Genomic DNA, 23,984 nt, shown 5'->3' with positions numbered 1-23,984 from the left:
TGGAGCAGGTGATCCACCTTCCAGGTCACAGCCTCACTAACCGTGTTCCTGAAGTTTCAGAGAGGACACAGCAAATCTTCTACCAGGAATCCCCTTCACTCTTAATGGCTTTGTATTGCCAGTCCTTTATCTATTTTTCAGAGGATGTCAGCAACTCTTGCTGACCGTTTCTGGAGGCTCTGCACCCTAGCTTTGCTCCTCTGCAGAGGATTTCTGTAATGTCATCCCTGAACACGTAGATTCAAATCACAAACCACCACACACCCTTGAAAGAAACGGTGACATTTTCCAGTATGCTAATAGCTCTCACACTGCAGCACGAACCCTCTAAGCTGTTAAGATGTAGCTGACATTTAATGTTAAGGGAAGTTTGTCCAAAATCCATATAACATCTCTTAAAAACAAAAAATCCTGGGCAATTAGTCCCAAATAACTGTGGGTTAATTAAATATAACAGAAAAGTTTACTGTGGGTTTTCAACTGTATGGTCATATTTTTAATTTTAGCTTTACAAAAGTTGTGCAAACCTGTCCACTCCATTTACAGAGATGTTTTTTTCTTTATAATTAGACATTGTGGCTTTTCAGCAACTCGTATTACTTGTTATAACTTCAGCTTCAGAAGATTCCTTTCTTTAGAGGCTTCCTGTACAATTCTATCTGACCTTTAGCTAAAGACCAACTTCTTCAGGCTATATATTTTTTTCTAGTTGCTTTGGCAGCTTCTTAAGATATGTTTCACTGTAGATTAATGAGCTACACATGGCTGATGGGACTGTTAGAAATTTACAACAGGAAAAACTCACCAATGCGAAATCATGTAGGGGACAGTTTCTACCACCATTACTCATGTGGAATAGTACCCTTCTCTGTTAGGCATCCTGCTGATTGAACATGATGAGGGTGAAGGTTTCTGGCTCAGAATGTATATAAGAAAATGCTGCCAGATGGCTTTAATTTGAGCCAGATTGTGAACCCCCTACTCGAAGTGGGGAACAGTTACTCTACTGGGACTGCTCAAGTAACTGTTTGCAATCTGGCTTTCTGAAAATAAACCAGGGGACGAGTCATTGCTGGATTCAGTGACCCATTTAGCAGACACCTGCTTCAAGACCCTGATACCTACTGGTTTAAAGTGATTTTTCCTCCAGAGGAACACTAGTTTTAACAAGGCTTTTGCAGCTAACCTAGACCGTTCAGTGCCTGTGCCCGACCTGCGGTACACCCCGGGGGCCTGCATCCTCGAGGCAGCTGTATGAGACTTGCCTGGAGTGGCCGCATATCCCAAGTAAACCATGTTTTTGTGGAAGGGGATGGTACGTTCCCAAGTTTCTCCGTGACACGGATCAGGCTGATGCCGGAGTAGGCACCTGGACCCTCAAGCTGGGAAGTGCTCTTAGGTCTACCGGTTTGGAGGTAACTTCTGTTCACCTAAGACAAGGGCACTCTACTAATGCACACGACAGAGCTTTCCATATCCCAGAGCAGCCCGACAGGACAGCTGAGAGTCCACCTTCATGTACGCCCGTCTGTGCGAATAAAGTTGAAACTGTTCTTGCACTGAGATCACCATTAAGACAAATTACTTGGCAGTGGGAATGAAAGGGCTCCTCAAGCACCACTCACTTTAGCTACAGCACGAATTTAGAATTCTCTTTCCAGGGGCCACATAGGAGGGCAGTTAGGCAGCCAAATCCACGCAGCAAATGGATGCCTGCTCCTCCCATGGTGACTTCATTCCCAGGTTTAAATGTCAAAATTAGATTACAATTTTATACATGAAAAGGAAAAATGGGTTTAAAAATACCTCATTTAGGAAGGCAAAAATCATTTCATGGTTAAAGGAATACACTGTTTTACAGAAGAATATCCTTTTGTGGTGAAGCTTATAAATACTTAATGTCCCACAATCACCACACACTAAATGTTCTGTGAAGCATTCAAGTCCAAGCCAAAATTATGGCACAGTGCACCTTAGAAAGTAATAAATACTATTTTTCTAGAGATGTTCAGAAGCCACAAGTGCAATCCATATGTAAACATTTGCAAGAGATATTTAAACTCAGGATTTTCAGTTGGCCAAGGAACAACTGCAAGAAGTTTAGAGAAGCTTTGTGCTCCATCTGTACTTCTCCAAAGCTGGGGAATAAGTGGGCTGTGCAGTGGGGAACTGCGGCAATCCTGGAGTACCTGTCTATAAAACGGATGCAGAGTTGCTGTGTGCTTCTAGACCTGGCCTGGGACTTGCCTAAAGCCTGTCTGTACCATTTTTCTTTGGGAAGTTTGTATCTGGTCAGCCTTACACACTCACAAAACTTTACGTAAGTATACAGTACCATCACTGGAGGAGTACAGGAGGGGAAGCTAGACTTAAGGCTAAAATAGTATTTACATACCACTTTCAGATCCTTAAATATGAGATACAATGCCAGTAGAAAACATTATTTTTAACTATTACTGGGCTTTGAATGATACAAAAAGTTCAGCCACAGAGAAAACTCAAGAGTCCAGTAAATGATCTAAATGGTAATTCTCGTTCAAATAATTTACCCTTAATATTGTAATAATTTATCAGAAAAGTGGATAAAATGCATACAAAGGAGGAAAGACACCCTAAATGTTACGGTTCTTTCTTCATGTTGAACAAAGAAGTTCAACAACATCCTGAAATTCTCTGCAGAGATTACTTATTCGTTGATATGTCTTCTCTTGCGTGAAGCCAGGGGTTGTCATTAAAATATAGTGGGGAAGCAGAGGGGAAATAAGAAAAATATTTTTGTCAAACAGACTCTGGTTTTCCAATGCCAACATAAAATGTAATTTGTTTAGTGTGTAACAAAAACAAACAGTGGATTTAGATTCCTTCTTTCTGTGTCTGTCTTGTTTCTTCTTTGCATATAGTTTTACAGAAATCTGTTATTTAATTTTATATTGTACATGCAAAGAGGCTTTCAGCATAACCCATTTTAATTGGCCTTATCAAATGAAATCATGGTCATGCAAGTTTAAGAAATTCTGTTCAGCAAACATCTGCAAACACTATTCAGAGCCACAGTATAAAATTTCCTTTGAGTTTCTTCTATAGGTTTTATGTTTAAACGTTTTATCCAGACTTTGGTTTTTGAAAAAAATTGAAATAACCTCTGTAAACAATTCAATTCTATGCAACTGTAGAATTTTCTTTTATAAGGTATAAGGAGTATAAACATCTGTAAATTAATAGTCTTGTATTGCATCATGAAGGGAAGAGTAAGGTGACAGCGTAAAAGGTTTACAGCCTTGTAGTTTCCCATGAAAATGTTGCAGAGTGCAGGTACATGGTTCAGTATATTCCTCATGTACACACCGCAGAGTTATCATAACTCTTTCTATGGAGATAAAAATCTGGATTAAGATACCATATTCCATCCTGGTACCCTCTGGCAGTATGATTGGACAATAAGATCGTTTCATACTCTCTGATAGCACTGGGGTACAAAGCGGGTTATAGATTCAGGACCTTGTCCTTGGTCAATATATGAGGTTTACAGTAACTCCAAATATACAGATTATGGAAATATAAGCATGAGTATACGCAGATATGTTACTGATTTATATATGTCACTGAAAGCAGTCTTGGGAAGGACTGGCAAGGATATAGTTCAGCTACAAACAGTAGAGATATTAAGGCTACAGAATGGAAACAAGGAAGTAAGGATTAAGTTCTTAAAGATTCTGATCTCAGTAGGAAACCTGTTACAAATGCAAATTAATTATTTCATAAATGCTCTATTATCCAATATTATTAGCAACCCTGCTATATGCATCCAGGATCCATTCCACGTGGGCCAATGCTTGTGACTGCATGGTATAATCATAAGCAATAATATATGGGAAATACTTTAAACAGTAAACTGTTCACCTCCATCAACATTTTCCTAAAAGAAAGAAGTAAATTGATAGTGACAGAAGCTTCTTTCTCAGGAGAACCCGAGACGACTTGCTGCCCAGTGCATGTTTTATGAAGTGGTTATGTATTTACCAATTCAAAAACAGAAACGTAAGCCTGTCTACGCTGGTCTTTAACACCAGTTAAGGGAGAGCAAACAGGATTCATTTCAATGATGCTTAACAGCCCAAAAGGTTTGGCTTTGTTAGAGCTAGTGCCTAAAAAGGAAATCTAGTATAGACTTTTCCCTAAAATAAAACCTGCATCATTTAGAGAAGACTCTCAAACAGGCTAATTTGAAATAGTAAGTGATCTGCTACTTCTACCATTTTAGAAACAGTTCAATCAAAATTGAAGTTTTGCTCATCCTAAGTTAAAAGGCAGAATGAAAACTGAGGTATCAACACAGTCACTTGCCACCCAAGATTCTGGGGAAGTACTCTGGCAAGACTTCCATTTGCACTACTTATTAATACATAAACTATTTATACAATACAGACACTGTACGCTACAACCCACCATTTCATATATGCTTACCATCTTGCGTGTTTTGACTAACGATATGAGAGCGGAGCTCCTCCAGGCTAATTCCCAGGCATTTACAAATTTCCTCTGTGCTGTAAGGCTCAGGATGTAATACCTCCTCCACAATGGTCAGCATTTCCTCTAAGCTAACTCCTAGCTTGGTTTGCACATCATGGAGTCTCAACATTTTTTTCCAGTCCAAACCTTTTGACTTTGAGAGAAGCTAAAATTCAAAAATAAAAGAGAAAATATTGTGTGTTCCTGTTTAAAACTATTTAGTTGTCCATAAGCAACTTTAAGATCCACTTTGCTCTTTTCACTTCTTAATTGGGAACCATCAAAAGCGACTTTCTATCAGTAAACAGCAGATAATCATTTATTTATAGAAGATCTGTGAATGATGATATTCTTCCTTCAAATCAGATATAGCCTGTAAAAGCCCAACTGCCATTATTTCTGTATCACATCTGTGACTTATCCTTTTCCATGTATGTTGTTACTTCAAGCACGTATTAACCTTTTCCAATCACATTCAGACAATTGCTTATATAAACGCTATGGTATTGTAACACTAAAAGTCCCTAAGAAGTCTGTTTCTGTACTGTTAGAATTTGCTCTAACATTTAAAACTCAGTTTGACCTTTCCAATATGCTCCTGGAGTTTTCTGATGAACATTTCAGGTTGTCATTAAAACCCCCTCTCATAATAGCCTTAAAAATATCAAAGTGGACATAAGATTTGTGCGGGAGAATTAACTGTAACCTTTCTCAATCTCTAGGGCTTAAAGTAAATTTCAAGTATGTTTTGTTAACATCCAATTTAAAGGAAATCTTGAGCCTCACAGGAAGGTTAGGATGTGCTTGTCAGAATCTGCTCCGTTCCTACATGACTGCTATGATGCTAATTAGTTTTAGTCTACATGTTCTTCCCACTCCAGACAATGATGTCATGCTTTGGGTATCTTCGTGATGTTTTGGCAATTGACAGTAGTTACTTCAATACAGCAGAATCCTAAAAAGAAGTATGTCAAAGAGGCTTTTCTCTGGAAGGTTGCTACATGCGTTGATGCTCTCATGTGCCTAATGAAAGTGGCTGAGTAAAGCAGATTTCCCCATAAGGTATAATATTTTTAATGTTATGAATTATAGAAATTTATTAAGTGGTTGTTGTGGGATCTCACTGACCTTACTACCTTTAATTTCAACAGATTACTAGAGAGTAAGACATAGATTAGCAGGTACATGCCAATGTCATTTTACTGTAGTCATAAGCATATTACATACCTCCAGTTCTGTACCATTTAAATTGAGATTAAAGCTTCCAAGTATGCCAGATCAGGCTGTATGTTTGCAGAGAATTTAAACCACTGCAACAAGACCAGGGAATGAAATCCTTTTCGTATTCAAAACAGTGTTAAAACCTCTCATCAACAGGGCGAAGATTTCACCCAGTGTGTTTTGTTATTCTTTTCAGTAAACACTGGTTTTGAGTGAGATTGGTTTGAAATAATTTATGTCTCAATTCAGCAAAACCATTTAACTTCCTGGGATTTACATACATGACTGAATATTATTTGCTTTGCTTTCTGCAAAGTTACAGCACAAAGTTTAAGCAGAAGATCTACTGCTCAACTATGTGCTATAGATTCTCACCCTCCTGCTCTCCTCCAACAGTGCTTTTGCAGGGGCTCTTCCAGTTTGGCTTTATTACAGTATCTAAAAATTAACTACTTTTGGTGCCATCTAGTGACTTCCTAAGATCTATGTGAGGCTCAGTAGAGCAGACCAAACAAAATCCAACCAAAATCCTAATCATGTGACTCTGTCGCCATCTAAAACACAGTTTTGTACGTTCAGCGGTAGAGAAAGAAGCAGCACTGTCTAGTGGTTAATGCAGAAATCAGGGTGAGAAAATTTTCTTGTAAGACTGATTAAGTCACTTCTGGACAGCTTTTCAGAGGCACCGAGTACTGAGAACTCCACTGCCTTTATGTAATTGTATTTTAGCTTATTTATTGATAAGCTAGAATAACAGTTATTGCTTCATCTGTTTTACTTCAATACTCAGTGTCTCTTATGCTCATGCATGTTTGTGACACATTCTTGGATCTGCTTCAAGTTGCTCAGTTTTCTTCCTCGCACTTTAATCCTAATGTTCAGCATCCCTTAGACTTCATTATCAGAAGTTAAACAGAACTAAGAAATTATAAAAAATAATGTCCTTTAAGGCAACAAAAATGTTTCTGCTTCCTTCTTGAATACATATTCCCCTGCAGAAATAAGTCACATGGATTGTCATACCTGTTCCCATTCCTATACTTCAAGGGAGATGCTATATTTTAGATGAGCTAACTATGCTGGGAGTTTACAGATCAAATGTTCCACATGGAAACTGACCCCATCAGGCCAGTAGGCTGGGCTTTGCTGGAAAGGTCTATACCACTTATCGCAACATTTCATTTCTAACAGCACTGGGAAAAATGTTATGGGCAAACAGAAATGGGTTTTGAAAACAGTCTAGCTGCAGCAGCTCAAATTCTAATGGATACAGAACAGAAACAGGAGAAAACCCATCCATTTAATGTACAAAAGTAATCCCAATACTGATCCCACAGTTGGATATTTTCTTGATGACCTCTGACTAGATGGATTAAAGATGTGGACATCATGCAGCTGGCTCTTAACTGCCAGGATATAGCATCTGTAGGCTTTATCGTCCTTTATTGTTCAACACAGGCACACTGTGAGAACTCTAAGTAACTGAGAGGAAAACATACTTAGTAAATGATGGGACAAATATAAATAAAAGACAGTCTGACTGTGAGCAAGCATAGCCCTTATATAGCAACATTACTTTCTTATACTTTACATTTCTATAATGTCGTTCGAGCATCTTTCCACATTTAACAAACATCGGTTGATTAACTATATGGCATTCCAGCTGCAGACATTCTTGGCACTACTCTATAGCTGACAGTGAAGTGAACCACACACAGTGAAGCAGGGGAAAGCACAGCATTCACTAATGCTCGTATTCATCCTGCAGCACCTACTGTGTGCATTTTCTGAAGTATAAAGTACAAGTTAATTTCCTTTGGAATTGCGAGTGTTCTGCAGAACATAAGCATCTTTAAACATGCTGTTCAATAGGGTACAGGAAAGCACCCAGAGGCTACAAAAGAATACAGAAAATAAATTAAAAAAAAAAAAAACCACACCAAAAAATAACCACAAGAGAATGACTGTCCAGAAGGGAAAGGAGAGGAACAGAACCGGAGAAAGGTAATTATGTAAGGATGATCAAGCAAGAGCTCACTTGCTGTAGGACAGGCTGACATCAAAATGTACTATATTAACGCCAACAGCGATATGTTGTGTTGGCATCTTTACCTACATGAAGCTTTCTGCACAGTATGAAATTCTAGAATGACCTAAAGCAGAAAGGGGGGGGGGGGGGGAGGGGAAAGCCTACCCTAAGGCACTTACCAATGAGAATTTTTTTTAAAGCATCATTGCAAGGCCCAGTATGTTATTTCATAGTTCCATTAGCTTAATGGTACTTAAAAGACTTCCCTGCTTCCACTTACATACCTGCCCTCCTTCACCCCACTGTGACCTGTTCCTAAAGACAGTCTTTTCCTGGCTCAATGTATTTTTATAGTGTGTGCAACTTTCCATCTGGGTAGCACATGTTTAAAAATAGACAGGTGTATGTTGTTAGTCTCCTTAAAATCAAGCATCTGCTAAGGGTGCCTTTTTAGAGATTGCATCATAGCTAACAGCAACGTAAAAAAAAAATCATCTTTCCTTACCAACTTTTCAGTTCACTGCATAGGACCAATAATTTAAACCCATTTATAAAACTGATTTCACAAAATCTGGTATATGGATCAGTACTTCAAAAGGTCTTATAACTTGAGGGACTTGTTGTAGTTTGCCTTTTGGAATAGATCATCTGTGCAGGCTCTCTGCTTCTTACACAAAAATAATTTCCAAAAGAAGCTCTTCCTAAAATACATACTTAGACAATAAACTATCCTAAATTAGAGGTTTATCAGTTATACTAGAAGTAACACACAGGCAGGTCCTTATCTTGATTTTCTTAATGGCATAAGAATCTTTTTCTTAACTTCAGTGTCAACAGTTGGAACTATGGTCATAGGTGCTGTTATTTTACTGTACCATATATATACACCTAAAATGCAGCTATGTTTTTTATACTTGAGTTTAAAGCCCATTTAAAAAGTCATCTGAAGTTTAGCTTTCCTCCTTGAAGAATATCTCCACGCAATATTTTACATTACATTTTGTCAGCATCCGCTCATCTCTTCAACTCTTTTTTTTTTTTAGCATTAACAATGGTAATTTTTCAGAGAATTATGATGCCAACAAATGCTCAAAGTATTGCTCAGATTTTGGCCAAATGTTTTGTGGCAAGGAGTTCCATGCTGCAGTTTTTAGAACTTTCATCTAGACTTCATGACCCAAATTCTATTCTTTCATACAGCACATTATGTTGGGTATAACTGCAGTGAATCTTCACGCTTACTCCTCAATCTAATCAAAGCAAAATCCACTGTATTCCCATAACAAACTCAAATCAATTCCTACATCTACATTTTCTTACATGTACAGTCTACAAAATCCAGAATTAAAGTGGAACTTGGATTTTTCATGTTCAAATTCCATACATTTTAGAGATAATTGCAAACTGTAAACTGGCGGCACAACCTAAATGTTACATTTTGATTCAAGCCTGTTTTTAAACTTTACACTGATATACATGCTGCTATTCAGCATTTCCAGTATTACTTCCAGGCCTCCAACTAGTAGCTTTGATGTCCTCTAAATCCTAGAAAATACACATCAATTGCCATATATACATATAAACATGTGACCACACTGGTTGCTTTCCATTATTTGTCATTATTCAGCTTTAATTAGAAACAGTCTATCTTATTAACTGAGAATATTTTTTGCTGAAAAATAGACTTACTTCCTCCATTGAAATATAATACAAAATAAATTGAATAGAACTAAATCACATAATCTTCTATATAAGGGCACAGTCCTTGAGCTTCCATTAAACTCTGCAGGAGTTCTGTTTCTGCAGAGACGGAGGTGTCTGGTTCTGGAAAGAAAAATGCTACTTAAAGTAGCACCTAGCCAGGTGTTAAAGACATGATTGGTCAGAAGTGGGAAAAAGCACATATTTAGATGAAAGTTTCATTAGAGTTTGACATAAGCCATACATTACCTTTGTAGCCAGACGACACTCCATTACCCTAATATTGTAATGAGAAGTTGCTGCTTTATTCATTTCAACGCAACTGTTAGCAATAACAAACGCTGCTCCACTTGGAAGTCTAACATCAGTTGCCCTCAGAGGACTGAACTCTATCAACTTGGCCTATTGAAAGAAAAATGAATGGTTAGTTTTAATTTACTACTAGCTAACCATGCACTTAGTTCTATAAATCAAATGCAAATTTGCATGTTTTTTCTCTTGAAAATCCAGGGACAGTTAAGGAAAGAAAACTGACATGAAACAGCGAGAAAAGAGGTTTAACCTCATTGGCCCAGTTACACATACATTTCAAACGTTTCCCTTGTAGCTGGATTTTAAAATGTTTCCATTAAGTCTTTGGGTTTTTTCAGCATTTCACAGAACCCCACCCAACCTATTTTTCTTGCCTGTTTAAGACAACAGTTTTTCTTTGATCTACCGAAAAGTACCAGGGCTGGCTGAAGCTAATGTGCGTGCCACTAGAAACAAGGGGCTTCACATTCCCTTCCCCTTCACCATTTCCCATCTCCCCCTGTTTTCCCATTTTCCACTAAATCAGGATTAATTCACTGAGTTAGAGAATAGTACCAAAATTTTAGCACTGACTGGGGACAGTGATCATGTTACATATGGACAATCAGAGAAATGAATTAAACTATATATATACAAATGTAGTTACTATCTCCTTCCTTCTAACATAAGAGACTGCCTTGCCTCACAGACCTTACACAGGCTGCCTAAGATGTTCCCAGTATTTGTGACCTTTTCATGGAATAAGCTAGGCATCCATTAATTAAATAATTCAGGATGTAATGTAATCAAGAGATTAAATTCACATCTGGTTTTTCATTGGGATAAGTTGTAAATCATGTACCCTGCTTTGGCTTCTTAGAATAGACTGCAACTCTGCAAGCCGGGATGTCTTACTGGTTTTGGCATTGTTCGCCCCCAGAGAGTTCCTTGAGCAGCTAGAGTGCTAAATAAACAATGACAAATCTGCTTGTACATTATGTACAGCATGTGTGTAACTCCCTGCCATTGAGATTCTGGACCACGTCACAAAATTACTATCAAGACAGACAAGCTTGCTTATATTTAAATATACCCTTTAAGAACTGCTACATTAGATCAGAATGTACTACTAAGCTGGTCCAGCTTCCTGTTTCTGACAGTAGCCATAAATGGGTATTTAAGGGAAATATAAAAATAGGACATATACAAAGCAATCTTTTTTTTGGGTGTATTTTTCCAGCTTCCCATAAGCAACGATTACAGCGGTTATACTTACACTGGAAGCAACATCCAACTACTATGTTTAATAGCTACAAATAGGCTAACACTCTATCAGTGTATCCAAGGTCTTTCCTGAACCCTTTTTAAACTTTTGCCTTCCACAATGTACGGTATTTCTCAATTTAACAATTAATGTTTTTTGGGGAAAAAAAACAAAACCAAAACAAAAACCAAAACTTCCTTGTTTGTTTTAAACAAGCTGCTTGCAAATGTCATTGTGTTTCTATTAGTTCTTCAGTTATGAAAAACACTGAATTCTCAATTTACCTTCTCTTACCCATTCAGGGCTTTTACAGAGCTTCAAAATACCACCCTCAAAGATACTTGTTTTCCAAGCTGAAAAGTTTTAAATTATTCAGTGAATGCTCACGTAAAAAAATAACTTTGATCAACCTCAATGTCCTTACTGTACATTTCTCATTCCAGTGTTACTTTATTTCGAGATGGGAGGCCAGAACTGCATTCAGCTGCAAGTACACAGAAGCAAGGATATTTTCTGGTTTGTTCACAGTTTCTTTCCTAGTATTTTTAACATTTTCTTTGCCTTTTTGATTACCACCTCTATAGATCAGAAAAGCCTCCAGTTACACGACCATCAGTGTGTATGTCAGGAAAATATGCTGCTTCCTTCAGCATTCCTGCAGCTATGTGTTCACTACTAACTGTATAAAGTGTGAAGGAAAGGTGCAGAGCAGGTACAGGTGGTGTGTCTCATAATGGAATTAAATGTTTGGTGTAATTCTAGGAAATAGCTTCTCTTCTGTATAAACTCATCCAAGATATGGCATTAAGGAACAAAAGCTGCAGAGATACAATAGCACAATTACAAGGCAAGTAAAAGTTGTCATGAAATGCTACATTAATTTCAATAAAAGTATTCTGACAGGTTTTAGCTTTGAACAGTTTCAGTCCTGTGTACCTCCTGGGACAGTGGATAAACTCCACTGTAAATTCCACCACAAGCACTCATGCATAACTTGGCAGGTCCTGTTTATCATTGCTAGTCCACCTTCTGTCACCACCTTTAAGACAGATAAATGCCTTCTACATCAGAATCCAGCCACAGAATTGTCTGGAATTAGCAAAAACGGGGGAAAAAAAATAATCTCCATTGTCTTTGTAACTGGACCTGGCAAAACTTCCTAGAACTGTTTGGTTGTAAGAAGTTTCAAGAAAGCATTTTTGTAATAATTATCCCATTTGCACTGAACACAAGGCATACCGACCATTCACATTTCATTATATGGGAAACATTCTAAGTTCAGCGATGAATTAGCCAAATAGTGTGGGGCCTGGTGCTCTTCTAGAGTACATCTTTTCCCACAATTTTTCTTTCCTCCTTCTTGCCATTTCCCATTTTCATCATATTCCTTCAAACTTGTCACACTTAATTGTACACAAGTTTATACAATTAATTCCTGTTTCATTTGCGTACCAATGGTGCTTACAGTGCTTACTAAGGATTCCAAGTTTCTTGTCTTTCTGCTAGATATGTATGAAGGTGTTTTTGTTTACATAAATTCATATTACACTGTTAGTTTAGATTATGAAGATCCACATACAGTTCCTTCTTCTGCCAGAAAAGAGATTGACTGGTCCATTCCTCCACCTTCTGTGCCAATATAGCGTTCACTCTTAGTGCAAATTTCTGCAAGTTCCACCTGAAAAAAACATTAACATGTGAACCTTCAGCCAAGGTTAAAGATGATACTTTTATACTGCTTACATATGAACTAGTGAGAAAACAAAGGAGACAACGATAGAGCTCTGAAACCACTGTCTTTCACGCACCAAGTAGTGTAAGCTGGTATCAACCAGGGTGCCACATGGCCCATTTTTCCTGTTATTCTGATGCAAAAAAGAATCAACTATTCAGCCTCCACTGAACCCACCATAGCCAGACGCTTTTCAGAGTATCCTTGTTTAGATGCTTAACTCTTGTAGCTGTCTTCCTCCCACCTTCCTCATTCACTTCACACCCCTCCATTCCAACAGTCAATATTTTGTTCATTTATTAGTTGAATCTATCTATATATGCATCCTGGTACCTTACAGAAAAATGGCAAGTTATTACTTTATACTCTCGTAATGTACTGACTCCAGAATCAGAAATTATGTATTGAACCTAACTCAGGAACCCTTTCCCACTATAAATAATCAGTGGTGCTTGTCATTCCTCCTTGAGATACTGTGCTTTGCTTACATTGTTTATCTGAAATAATTTGTAACTAATGTGATTTATATTCTTTTGTGACATTTTAGGCATATCTCTTGTGCATTCTGAAACCTGTAGGTCAGAAGATAGTACGGGAGGGTGGAATATGACTATCAAACCGTCACAAATAATAATTTACAGTAAAGCTTTCAGTCATCAGGCCAAGTCAAAACAAAACACAAGCGAAGCCTTGGAGAATGGTCAAAGAACATAAAAACTAGTCAAAAAGAAGTAGGTCAAAAGGAAAGCACACGTGTCCACCTATTATGACCCCTACCAGTTAGGTTTTCTAAGCACAAAGTAACCACAGGAAAGATAGGAAAAGCACGTTAGAAAAGCTGCAGTCCATTTGTCAGTCTGGTGGCAGTCAGATTCAGATTCCACACTAAGGATGTAGCATCACAGGTCTGTAACAAGCTAACCAGCAAGGCAGGGACATTAGCCAGCATGCAGCTGTAAAAGGCAGCAGATAAGAGGCAGTAAATCACCATGTTGAGAGCGAGGTATGTGCCGGGTGCCTGCCTGCTCGCTCGCTCAATTTCTGTAATGGCACCACAGACAAAGTTGTAAAATTAGTGCTTAGATCAATATAATCAGGTTGAACTGTTCGCAAGTGCACTGACAATCAATTTACTCAGCTCAAAATGCAGCTATGGCAAATAAGCCCCAGGCTGATAGGCAGAAGTTACCAAAAGAACATTAACATAGTTACTCTAAAACTATACAGACTGGATCTCTTTGAATCAAACATGGTAAATGACCAGTCACAAGAAAAAGACCATTAAGAAGAGAGCATAAAAGTACAATCAGCAAAAATACTCTCCTTTTCTGTACCGACTTTGCTTTGTGTACTTTAAAGATGAGCTGAAATAAGAGATAATGCTTCTACCATTTTTCCTGAGAAAGTACACAAACATCGCACATTCTGGTGTTCGTTCTTTTTAACAAAAGCCATCTCCCAGTGCCCAACTTTTGCTAAAGATCATGATCGTCATAATTCGTTTCTCCTCCCTTGTCCCATGTTCACTCCAAGCAGTCCCATTTCCAGGTTGAGCCTTAGACCTCTTCATCCCATCGGTGACAGTTTAACATCCAGTCACAGTATGTCCCTGCTCCACTACAAGTTGGCAATAATTCTGAATGAAATGCTAACGAATGTAATGATGCTTCCCCCCCCCCCCCCCGCCCCCCCCCCTTTAATGCTAAAATACTCAGTAACAGCTACACAGAAAAATAAGGACAAACCTCCACACACAGCAGTCTCTAGACACTCGCATCTTTCTACATGTGAAGGCGCGCCTATTTACAAACATCTGTTGCTGGGATGTGGAAATGCTGGCAAGTTTCAGCCAGTTCTGCTGAACCTGCCTTTCGCCCCTCTGAGAAAAGAGCAATACCATGCCCTGATTTTTGTAGCCACTGGCAGGAGACATCAAGCTGGAGTTCATGAGCATTACTCACTGGCAGCAACAGAACTGGCTGAGAAGACCATGCCAGCACACTGATCATGCACACTTAAATAGGAGCTGTGGTTGTGCAAACCTGGTCTGAAGCACAGCTCTTGAGGTACTCACAATGTATATTCCACTCTTGGACACAGCTGCCTGAGGTATTATTTCATCTGCAATTGCCAGATAAAAGCTTTGTGAAGTCAGAAATTAAACATTTCACACACTTCACTTAGTCTGGCTGCATGTCATCTTCATATACACATCAGCTACTGCTTGATTGCTTAAATCGTTTAGACTTTATGAGCCTGGACTTATTAAATAAATATCAGGACAAGTCTTGCAGAGGAGGAATGTTAACAATTAGGACAGTGCCACTCCCCTGTCCCTTTACATGGTCTGGTGAATTGTGCCTGGTTAAGCATTGGGCCTTGCTTCGCCCCAGCTCACCAGCTGTCCAGCTGCGTATGCTGGGCTAACAGCACTGAGCTTGAGCAACTTTTGTTTTGAAACTTAGCAAGGATTGGCAGGACCACCAAGTAGTAACTGGCAAGGGTTGAGAAGAGCCCTCTCCACAAGACAGCCCAAGGCATCCCTGAAACATCATTTGGTTTCTAATTTAAACAGGCCCTTGCTGACACAGGCTGGCCTTCTAATACTAGGATGAGAAGCATGTGAATGGAGAGGAAATCGTCATCTGTATAGAAAGCGGCTTCTACTTACTATTGAGACAAATGGGCAAATGTTTGCCTTTTTGCTAAAATGAGTGAAAGGGCAAAGATCAGAGGAATTGAATTGTAGCTTTGGAAACGAATGTGAAGACTAAACTGGAGAGCCTTGTGTACATATTTGATACTTGGAAGGGGGTGGTCACATGACTGAAACAGTGAACCGAATGTTGGGAGGTCTGGGCTCAATTTCTAGCTCCACATTAAGTTTCTCGTGATTCAGGGAAAGTCCCTTTAATTCATCATGGCTCCATTTCCTCAGTAAAATGAGGCGTATCTTCCTCCTCCTTGTAATTAGTAATTGCTACTTGCAATTCTTAGATGATAATATTATAAATATGTGTGACTGCATTACTAGAAACTGAAAAAAAAATTTTTGCTACACAAGCTCTCTGACTTTAGGCACCCACAGAAAATATCTCTAAGGAAAAAATTTGCTGGAGCCATGTAATGAAATAACTTTTGCCTATCTCGGAGTAATACTTTGTTTCCATCCAACTTGCAACACTCAGCAGCTCTTTAGGACTCTTTGAATCATCTCTGATTTATCTATCTCTGTTGTAGTGTATGGCTCACCTGTAAAAATACAGAGCTGCTCAGATCCCGGATTTCACTGCACAATTTGGCCACATCTGAACTGTCTGAAGGTCTGAACAATACCTAGGCATGCATCTCCACCTTCCTCCCGGCTGCCCTGCACTCCTGCAGAGAAGTAACTCGGAGAACAACTTTCACAGCCGCGCTGAGGGGGGCAGCTCCCCAGGCTACACCACAGCACCACGTGCCAGGCAGGTGGGTCAGAGGGGCCAGCCACTCCTTGCCAGAGTTCAAAATACAAGTGCTACACATATAAAATAAACAGTCGCCCCTATTTCACAGAAGACCTAAACAAGCTTTCTTGTACAGCTAGATGAAAGCAGAAATTTGTTCTTCATGAAGAACCATAAGAAATATGCAGCAAGAATAAACCCTATCTGCACATAGACTACACTTCCACCCCACGTACTCTGATACGCACGAGAGATCACTTCGAGCCAACCACAAAACATAACTAGTTCTATGCTCCCAAGACTCATTAGCATGTTTTTTCCATCCCTAAAGCAGTATTTCAAAAACACGAATAAATCATAATTTAAGTCTTCATAGAATTTTACATACTTTACTTTAAAAGCATTCCTATAAGGCTGCTGTTATCTTCAATTTAAAGACAGCACAGATATTTACATGATTTCTTCAAAGTCATGGCAATCAGTCACAAAGCTGAAATGAGAATTCAATCCCCCCGCTATTTCCAGTATTGTGGCTTATTTCTCTCAAGAATATAGTCTCAGGGAAACCTTTGCAGGGTGAGTTTAAAACCTTTTTAAGATTATGGTAAAGAAAAGTGGAATAAAAAGATACTAAAATCAAAGTAAAAATGGATCTGAATAGTAGCATTATGACTCCAGGAAAAAAATTATGTCATCAGATGGATCAAAAATGTCGTTATACTAGCTGTTCTGTGATCCATGTATTTCTGTATTATTGTTCCAGGAAGTTGTTCCAATAGGACAGGTCATCATCTGTGAATAATAACGATCATGTGGACCTAACTCCTAAGCTGTCATCTACACTATTAAACAAGCAAAGTGATATATTTAATGTAGTAATTAAAAAAATAAAGCTCAAACATCAGGCTATGTTTCCCTTGCTCTCACCTCCCTGAAAAAAAACACAACAAACAAACTAGCCAAGAAGGGAAGTGCATATAATGCCCGTGAGTAAGTGAGGAATTGTCAGTATCTCCCCAGAATGTCAGGTTTTGATAAATTCCTGCGCTGAATGTGAATTCTGCACACTTACTTACCTACAATGGATTTCTTATATATTAGCTTGTCCAGACTGCCTTTTAATGCATTAAAATTTTAACATGTAGATCCAGTAACTAGGACTTTTACTGGCCAGGTGAGAAACACCTCCTTTTGTTGATTATTAATATGCACCTGACTGGCTTCATTTAATACCTTCCGGCTGTTACAATGTGAAAGGCAATGAACACTCGATTCCTGCCCACTCCACCAATCACATTAATCACTTTATGGACCTCTAACACTTCCTCCTTCAAGTGCCTTTTTCCAAAGAGTCCTAGCTTACTTTTATGGAGGTCATTCTGTACCTTTGATCATCCATGCAGCTTTCCCCTGAATCTTTTTCAGTTTAACTTTCTTGGTTTGTAAGAAAGGAAAGAGGCAGACTTACAGCTTTTCTTAGACTACCTTAGAGTAAATGTCAACTCTATCTTTTGCTATTTTTATCTGGCAAATGAGCCACATAAAATATACATTCATTAGTGTTGCATAGACGTATGGTAATACAGTCTCAACCGGTTCAGCACTACTGCTCCAGCTCTTTCACTGAGGTCACTGTCCTGACACTATGGTCAACAGGAGAGATTTTGTGACCACATCAGCCACTCCTGTGCAAAGTCCCTTTGTTTAAACCTGCTTTGCAGTGGCATGGCTGAAGCAATCTGTTGGCTCTAGTGAGGTCTATAAAACTGAGGAATAGTAGCAGGGAAGCTGGGATGGAAACTTAGATATCTAAAGTTAGTCTAGCAATACCCTGAGCTGTATTGTACAACTGGTCTGTTCAGCCTCTGAACACAGGAGAGGGATGAGCATAACATGACAGTAGTAGTAGCTGGTAGGTGAGTTAAACCTTGAAATCTCCCTGGTCACCTCTCAAAAAAACACTAAATGTCACAGCTTTTGAATGCCAGACCCAGTATGACACACAAAAATGCGAACAGTACTTTTATAGCTGTTGGCAAGAGCACGTGCCAGGTTGGCTGTGCTTCCGTGGGAGACATTTAGTATCAGTGAGTTACATGAGATATTAATAAATATTAATTATATATTTATTTTATATAATTATATCTATTAGAAAATACCTATTTTGGTATTATAATTAATATATATTAAGGTTTTGTTGCTGTTTATCCAACAAAAAAAGACACAACACATTAAATGAGAATATCCATAATTACAACAATATAAAGCAACATCATCAGGAGTAGAATCTCAATGCATAGAATTCACTCACTTGCCTAATAGGCAAGTAAACATTAAGAAATCTATGCGAAGTAATAATCTATTTAAGGAAGCTGCTGTCCCTCAAGGATTTCAAAACTGAACTCTTAGATTTTAGACAAGTTTAGTTGGAGCATTTGGAAAAATCTAAAACTAACAATGTACAAAATGTATTTTTTTCAGGCTGTTCCCTTTCAGAAGCTTAATTCTAAAGTCTGCTCAGAATGTATCCTATTGCAGGAGGCAGTGCCTACCAGTTTGTCCACCAGGCAACTGGCCCCCATGTGCAGACCTAGGCTAGCCTTTGATCTAAGATCTCTACTAACTATCTCTGTTTTTTGTTTGAAACAATTTAAGGTTCTCCCTGATAAGAAGCAAGTCAATCTTGAGTTACAAAGACAGAAATTACTACCACTTAAATCTGTTTTTATCTTTCAGCCACAAGATTTCTATCCAGCATGCAGAAAGTCTAATCTGGGAAATCATATCAGTGGAGATATAATTTAGTCTGACAAAGAAGGGTTGTGATTTTTATTATTAGTTGCCTTATGTGTCATTGCTTTAGATGGAGAGATTTATTGTAATAAGAACTCATCAATAGCTCTGCATCATGTTACCTTGGTTTGGATTTTTAATGGAAAAAGTGAGTTTTCAGTAAAATGATCCTTTTCACTAGTATGTATTTTTCTCTGCTTGTTTACACTTCAATATGAAACACCTAAAATTCAGGTTTTGATTTTCATCTGAGTATTTCTGGTCTTCCAGAAATGTTAAAGAACTGATAAAAAAGTATTTTTCAGACTGTTTCCAGGCACAATCCAACACTGTATTTGAATTGGCCACATACACCCTGATACTTCAGCAGCATGATAAATTATGAACCATCTGCTACAGCTCATTTGATTCTCTGTTGCCCCATCATTTTAGTTTCTCTTAGTTTGATGTTATTGATGATGAACATGAAGGCCTAAATGTACAAAGGTATTTAGGTATCCGAGGAATAATGAAAGTGAACAGATGATCACTTGTAAAAAAATTCCTAAATATAGAAACCTAAAGAAATAGCTAAGTGAGAACAGATAAGGGAGTTTCACCTTTAATAGTCCCCGGGCTCACAAAGAGGCCAAGGGCCGACTGCTCCAATTTTCACTCATGCAATGGGTCTGGACAGTATGTAAACTGTGACAGAATTTGTCCCTATATAACTGTCACTGTCAATATGCTCCATACCGGTGATCAATCCCTTTCAATCTCACATAGACCTTTAAAGAAGTAAACTCGTGTAAGACTAAACCCCTTAAAAGAGTAAGACAATTAGTGAGTAGGAGACAGGCAAATATTTGTTAGTAAAACAGAATTAGTGTTGCTTAGTACTTTTTTGGAACAGCTCACCCTACATTACCCAGAAACTTGATATATACAAATCCAGAATGACAGCAGCCAAAACAAAGCAACCTTCTCTATAAAATGATAGTATTAAATTACATCTGCCTCAGAGGTTTTATGTAAGTTCATTTTGGTGAAAATTAAACATGCTAGATTTTCTGCGTATACCAATGCAGGAGTAGTAATAGCTAATCTTTAAAATAAAGACAGTTTTCGTCCTGTTTTAAATTTTATTGTTTGTGAAGGGAAGCTCCATGAAAAAAATACATTTGTTAATACATGTTATTTTTAGACTGTCATTTTCAGTGCTCCAAAAGTCTCTTCAGCATGCAAATTTAAGTGACTGGAGTATTTAAATACCTATTGAGCCAAAAGTCCAGTACGTACATTTACTCTCTCATTAACAATTTGGCCAGTTCAATCTGAAAAGTCACTCAGTCTGCTGCTTCCCTTTACAAGTAATGTTGGTCATTTTATGGCAAATTTAGTGTAGGTTTTCTATGAAATTCTACAGGGTTTGGTTCACAGCACAAAGGACAGAAAATAGAGAAGAAACATTTCTAGATAAAGAAGAGTATTTTAGAGTAAGATGAAAACATTCTCTATCACTTAAGGCATATTTAATGTCGTTAGATGGTGATTTTTTTTTTAATCTGTGCACATTTTATGCATATGTATATATATGAAAAGAATTTCTGAAATATAAGGCACTATGTTTCATTTCTTAAGGTATAAAATGATGCCCAAATTTTGAGGTTATTTTTACCACCAGAAATGTCCTTATTTTTTGTATCTGGTCTTCACTAGAAATAGATTGCTGAAAGTCACCATCTGCTTCCAGTTTGCATACAAAACCCCAATTAGCTAAACTTCATATATGTTTTGCAAGGTAATTATGCTTACTCTTTTTCAAAATGGGAAAATATTTGTCAGATAGTATCTGGATGTCCTCATAAGCACAGCAATCTTAGCTTGACTTTGTCTGCCCTCTAACATGCTCAAATAGGAGGTTATCAATTTGGTTGATGAGAGATTACGGCCTTTGATTACCACTGCTCCGAAGTACTCTGCATTTCCCCTTGATTACAAACACACATGGTGAAACTTAACAAGTTAAAGAACCCTAGGTTTTAATTCCACAGGGAAAGAGAAACTTTAACGTTTCTCAATATTAACGGTACTTTAAAATACAGTATCTGTGTACCACTTTTTGTGTAAGCAATGTGAGTTTCTCATATAAATAACGTGAGCATGCATTTATCAAACATTTTTGATGCAGCAGTATTATAAAATCCTAACCAGTACTATCAGCACATGTTATTAATTTCAAAGTCACACTATCAATATGATTACTCACAGATTTCTTTGGCAGATAGCTAGATATTAAAGCCCTATTGCACATTAGAAAAATTATTAGGAAGTGGTAAAGTACTCGATTGAAGCCCTTTCCTTATTATATACAGGCTTCAGAAACAAAGTAGAAAGGATTCCAGTTGGCCTATCTATCCTCCCATTGAAATGAATGAATTACCAGGTATTGTAACTGTTTAATGTTGAATGTTTTGAAAATTCCGCACTCCAAGCCATAGTTCGAGAAAATTTGAGCCAATGGACACTGTGCCATTACAGATTAGATTCAGGTCCTTTATTTATCATTCTGTCTGATATAAGATTTTTCTCAGTCTAGATAGAGCCAAAAATAATTCAACTTCCTATGCTCAACATTTCACATTAAATTAAATAAACCCTATTTGCTTTTGATCTATTTTTCCCAATAACTATGTGCACAGCTGCCCAGTCTTAGCAACAGAAAAAATGTTAGGGTGGCTGAACAGAACTTAGTACTGCAAGATTTAACATTTGGACAGCAACAATATCATCACATCTTTCAAGTAAATCTAGTTATTCAAAAGTACTAAGTGATTTTCTGTACTTATTAATTCCTACCATAAAACACAAAGCTGGGACAATTTAGAGCATTATTCTATTTCCTTTACAAAAAGTATCTTCTGATGAAAAGTTGTACAAAAGAATGATTTTGTAACAGTAAAATAAAAATCACTTTAAAATCAAAAGCTACTATTGAGTATTGCTGTTCTTTGAGTGATGCCAACACAGTCTTAGACTGGTATCCTGTTTGGAGGAGAAAAATGGATTCTTTTTAAAGATCGCATTCTAAATTTTCCATCTTGTTATTTGAATGCTATTGCACTGCTGCAACTGGTTAGCACTGCACATCTGGCTGAATTGTCTTGGACTGGTATTTTCCCTAAACTATTGTGTATGTGTGTGATGGGTTTTTTAAAAAAAATATTGTATGCACACTGAAACAATGCCCTATTGCAGACTGCTACACACAGTAATTAGTGAGAGCATTTTTTTTCTGATTTTGTTTTCAATGTCAAAAAAGTGCTATTTTTAAAGTAAGCCACCATGAAATTCTAGCCATGCTTTTACAATATTTTTCATTTTGGGTTTTTTTGGCTCTTTCATAGGCCCAAACTTCACACTGGAAGTGTTATCTCATAAAAGCTCTAAATTTCAATGACTTTTACTTTACAGCTACTATTTTAAACTCACATTTATCAGGAGTAAGAGCATATAACTAAAATATTCTTATAAAAATAGTTTCACAGAAACAAAACAGATAAATGTTCCATTCAGTAAAAGGTCAGTTTTTCATAACTTTGGCTACAGAAGCCCTACAATTCAGCCAAATTTGATTCCAAAGCCAATAGTTTCTATGTCCTGCTGCTACAGACCATCGTATTAAGATTTTGCAAAGTCCATCAGACTAATGAGGGGCAAAAAGTCAATCTTTTCTCATAAAATTACTACCATGACCAAATACTGTCACTTATAAATACTACCATTTACAACTTTTGCAACTGTTAAGCATTTGAAAAAAAAAAAGACAAAGGGGAGAGGTGAAGCGGTATTTCTTCCTTAAAAATAAACAAACACATAAATATCCGGAGCCCTAAAAATGCAAGGTCCTGGTTTGCTTTCTAGCAGAAAGGATCTGGAAAGCCCCTATTTCTGGTCAGCTAAGAATTCCCCTGCCATGAGGGGAGCTCCCAGCTGATACAGCCAGCATTACTAGATCCTGCACAGATACCATTTGACACCAGCACAGGATGCATTAGGAGCTGGAAAGAAGTGGCCAGAGCACGTTTTATACTTCTGAGGGCTTGCATGCCTAGATTGCTCTAATTTATACTCGGACTAGCTCTGCCTTATACAAGGCAGTTCTGTGAGGCTAAGCATAAATTCAGAGCAACAGAGAATCTGGATTTAGCTAGATATAAGAGGTCTCTAATGCTAAATCATAAATTAGCCAAGAAGACTGAACTTGGTTTTACTGTCCTGTAAGATTTGGGAAAACTTAGAGTCTGGACAAAAGTAATCAGTCTTCAGAGCTGTCATCCTCTGTCTTAACCACCACAACCAGGTGTCTTGGTCTATGCAAGCACAGAGAACCTTGGTTACGTTGGCTATTGGGAATTCTGCTCTGTGCATTAATTGCTCATTTTTCCTCACAAGTGCAAAATATTTGGCTGCAGATAGCAAAATTTCCTGACAAAAATGTGCAATTGTGTCTCATGTGTTTGTCCAACTGCATTTGAGACACAAGATTAACTTTCAGCACGTTTTCCAAAGAGCAAGCAGAAGAGATTTCGGGTTGATTGAACAGGACACATGAGGAGAAGGAAAGACATTCAGTGGAGTCTCTCTCTTCCTTCTGTTCCCCCACAAGAAAATGCCAAAAGGAATTTTGCACCTTTCTTTAGAACAGGTCTGGCATAATGCTGGCCAGTACTCCCAAGCCTTGTGCAAATTCAGCTCAAGATACACACTGTATCATTTATGCTCTGAAGAAAGCTGTGCAGTATTTCTTGGAATAATGAAAACCTGGCTTCTGGTTTTCCAAATACAGATTTCTACTACCTAGTAAAATGTGGGCTTTCTTGACCTCTGTCAGTTTAATGGATTTTGCAGATGCCCAATTTCTGAACACATGCTTTCCAGTGATTTTGATCTGTAGTTCCCAAGCTTAGCTCATTTGATTACCACCATCAGAGACGGTGGTGCCCTGTAATAAGACCA

The 23,984-nt window shown here is 37.9% G+C and overlaps 1 protein-coding gene across 1 annotated transcript in view; it reads right to left on the bottom strand.

The window, feature by feature from the left end:
• Positions 1-23,984, bottom strand: part of GALK2 (galactokinase 2) — a 48,916-nt gene that overhangs the window by 12,195 nt on the left and 12,737 nt on the right. The window contains exons 6-8 of the mRNA XM_055809963.1: positions 12,595-12,693; positions 9,710-9,862; positions 4,465-4,675 (exon numbers count right to left, since the gene is read on the bottom strand). Coding sequence (XP_055665938.1) covers positions 4,465-4,675; positions 9,710-9,862; positions 12,595-12,693 — 463 coding nt within the window. The remainder of the gene's footprint in view (positions 1-4,464; positions 4,676-9,709; positions 9,863-12,594; positions 12,694-23,984) is intronic.

Source organism: Falco peregrinus, chromosome 1, assembly GCF_023634155.1.
Source record: "Falco peregrinus isolate bFalPer1 chromosome 1, bFalPer1.pri, whole genome shotgun sequence".
In the NCBI taxonomy this organism is placed as follows: domain Eukaryota; kingdom Metazoa; phylum Chordata; class Aves; order Falconiformes; family Falconidae; genus Falco; species Falco peregrinus.
Note: the sequence above shows the minus strand (reverse complement) of the source record. Positions and strands in the feature narration are given on the sequence as shown.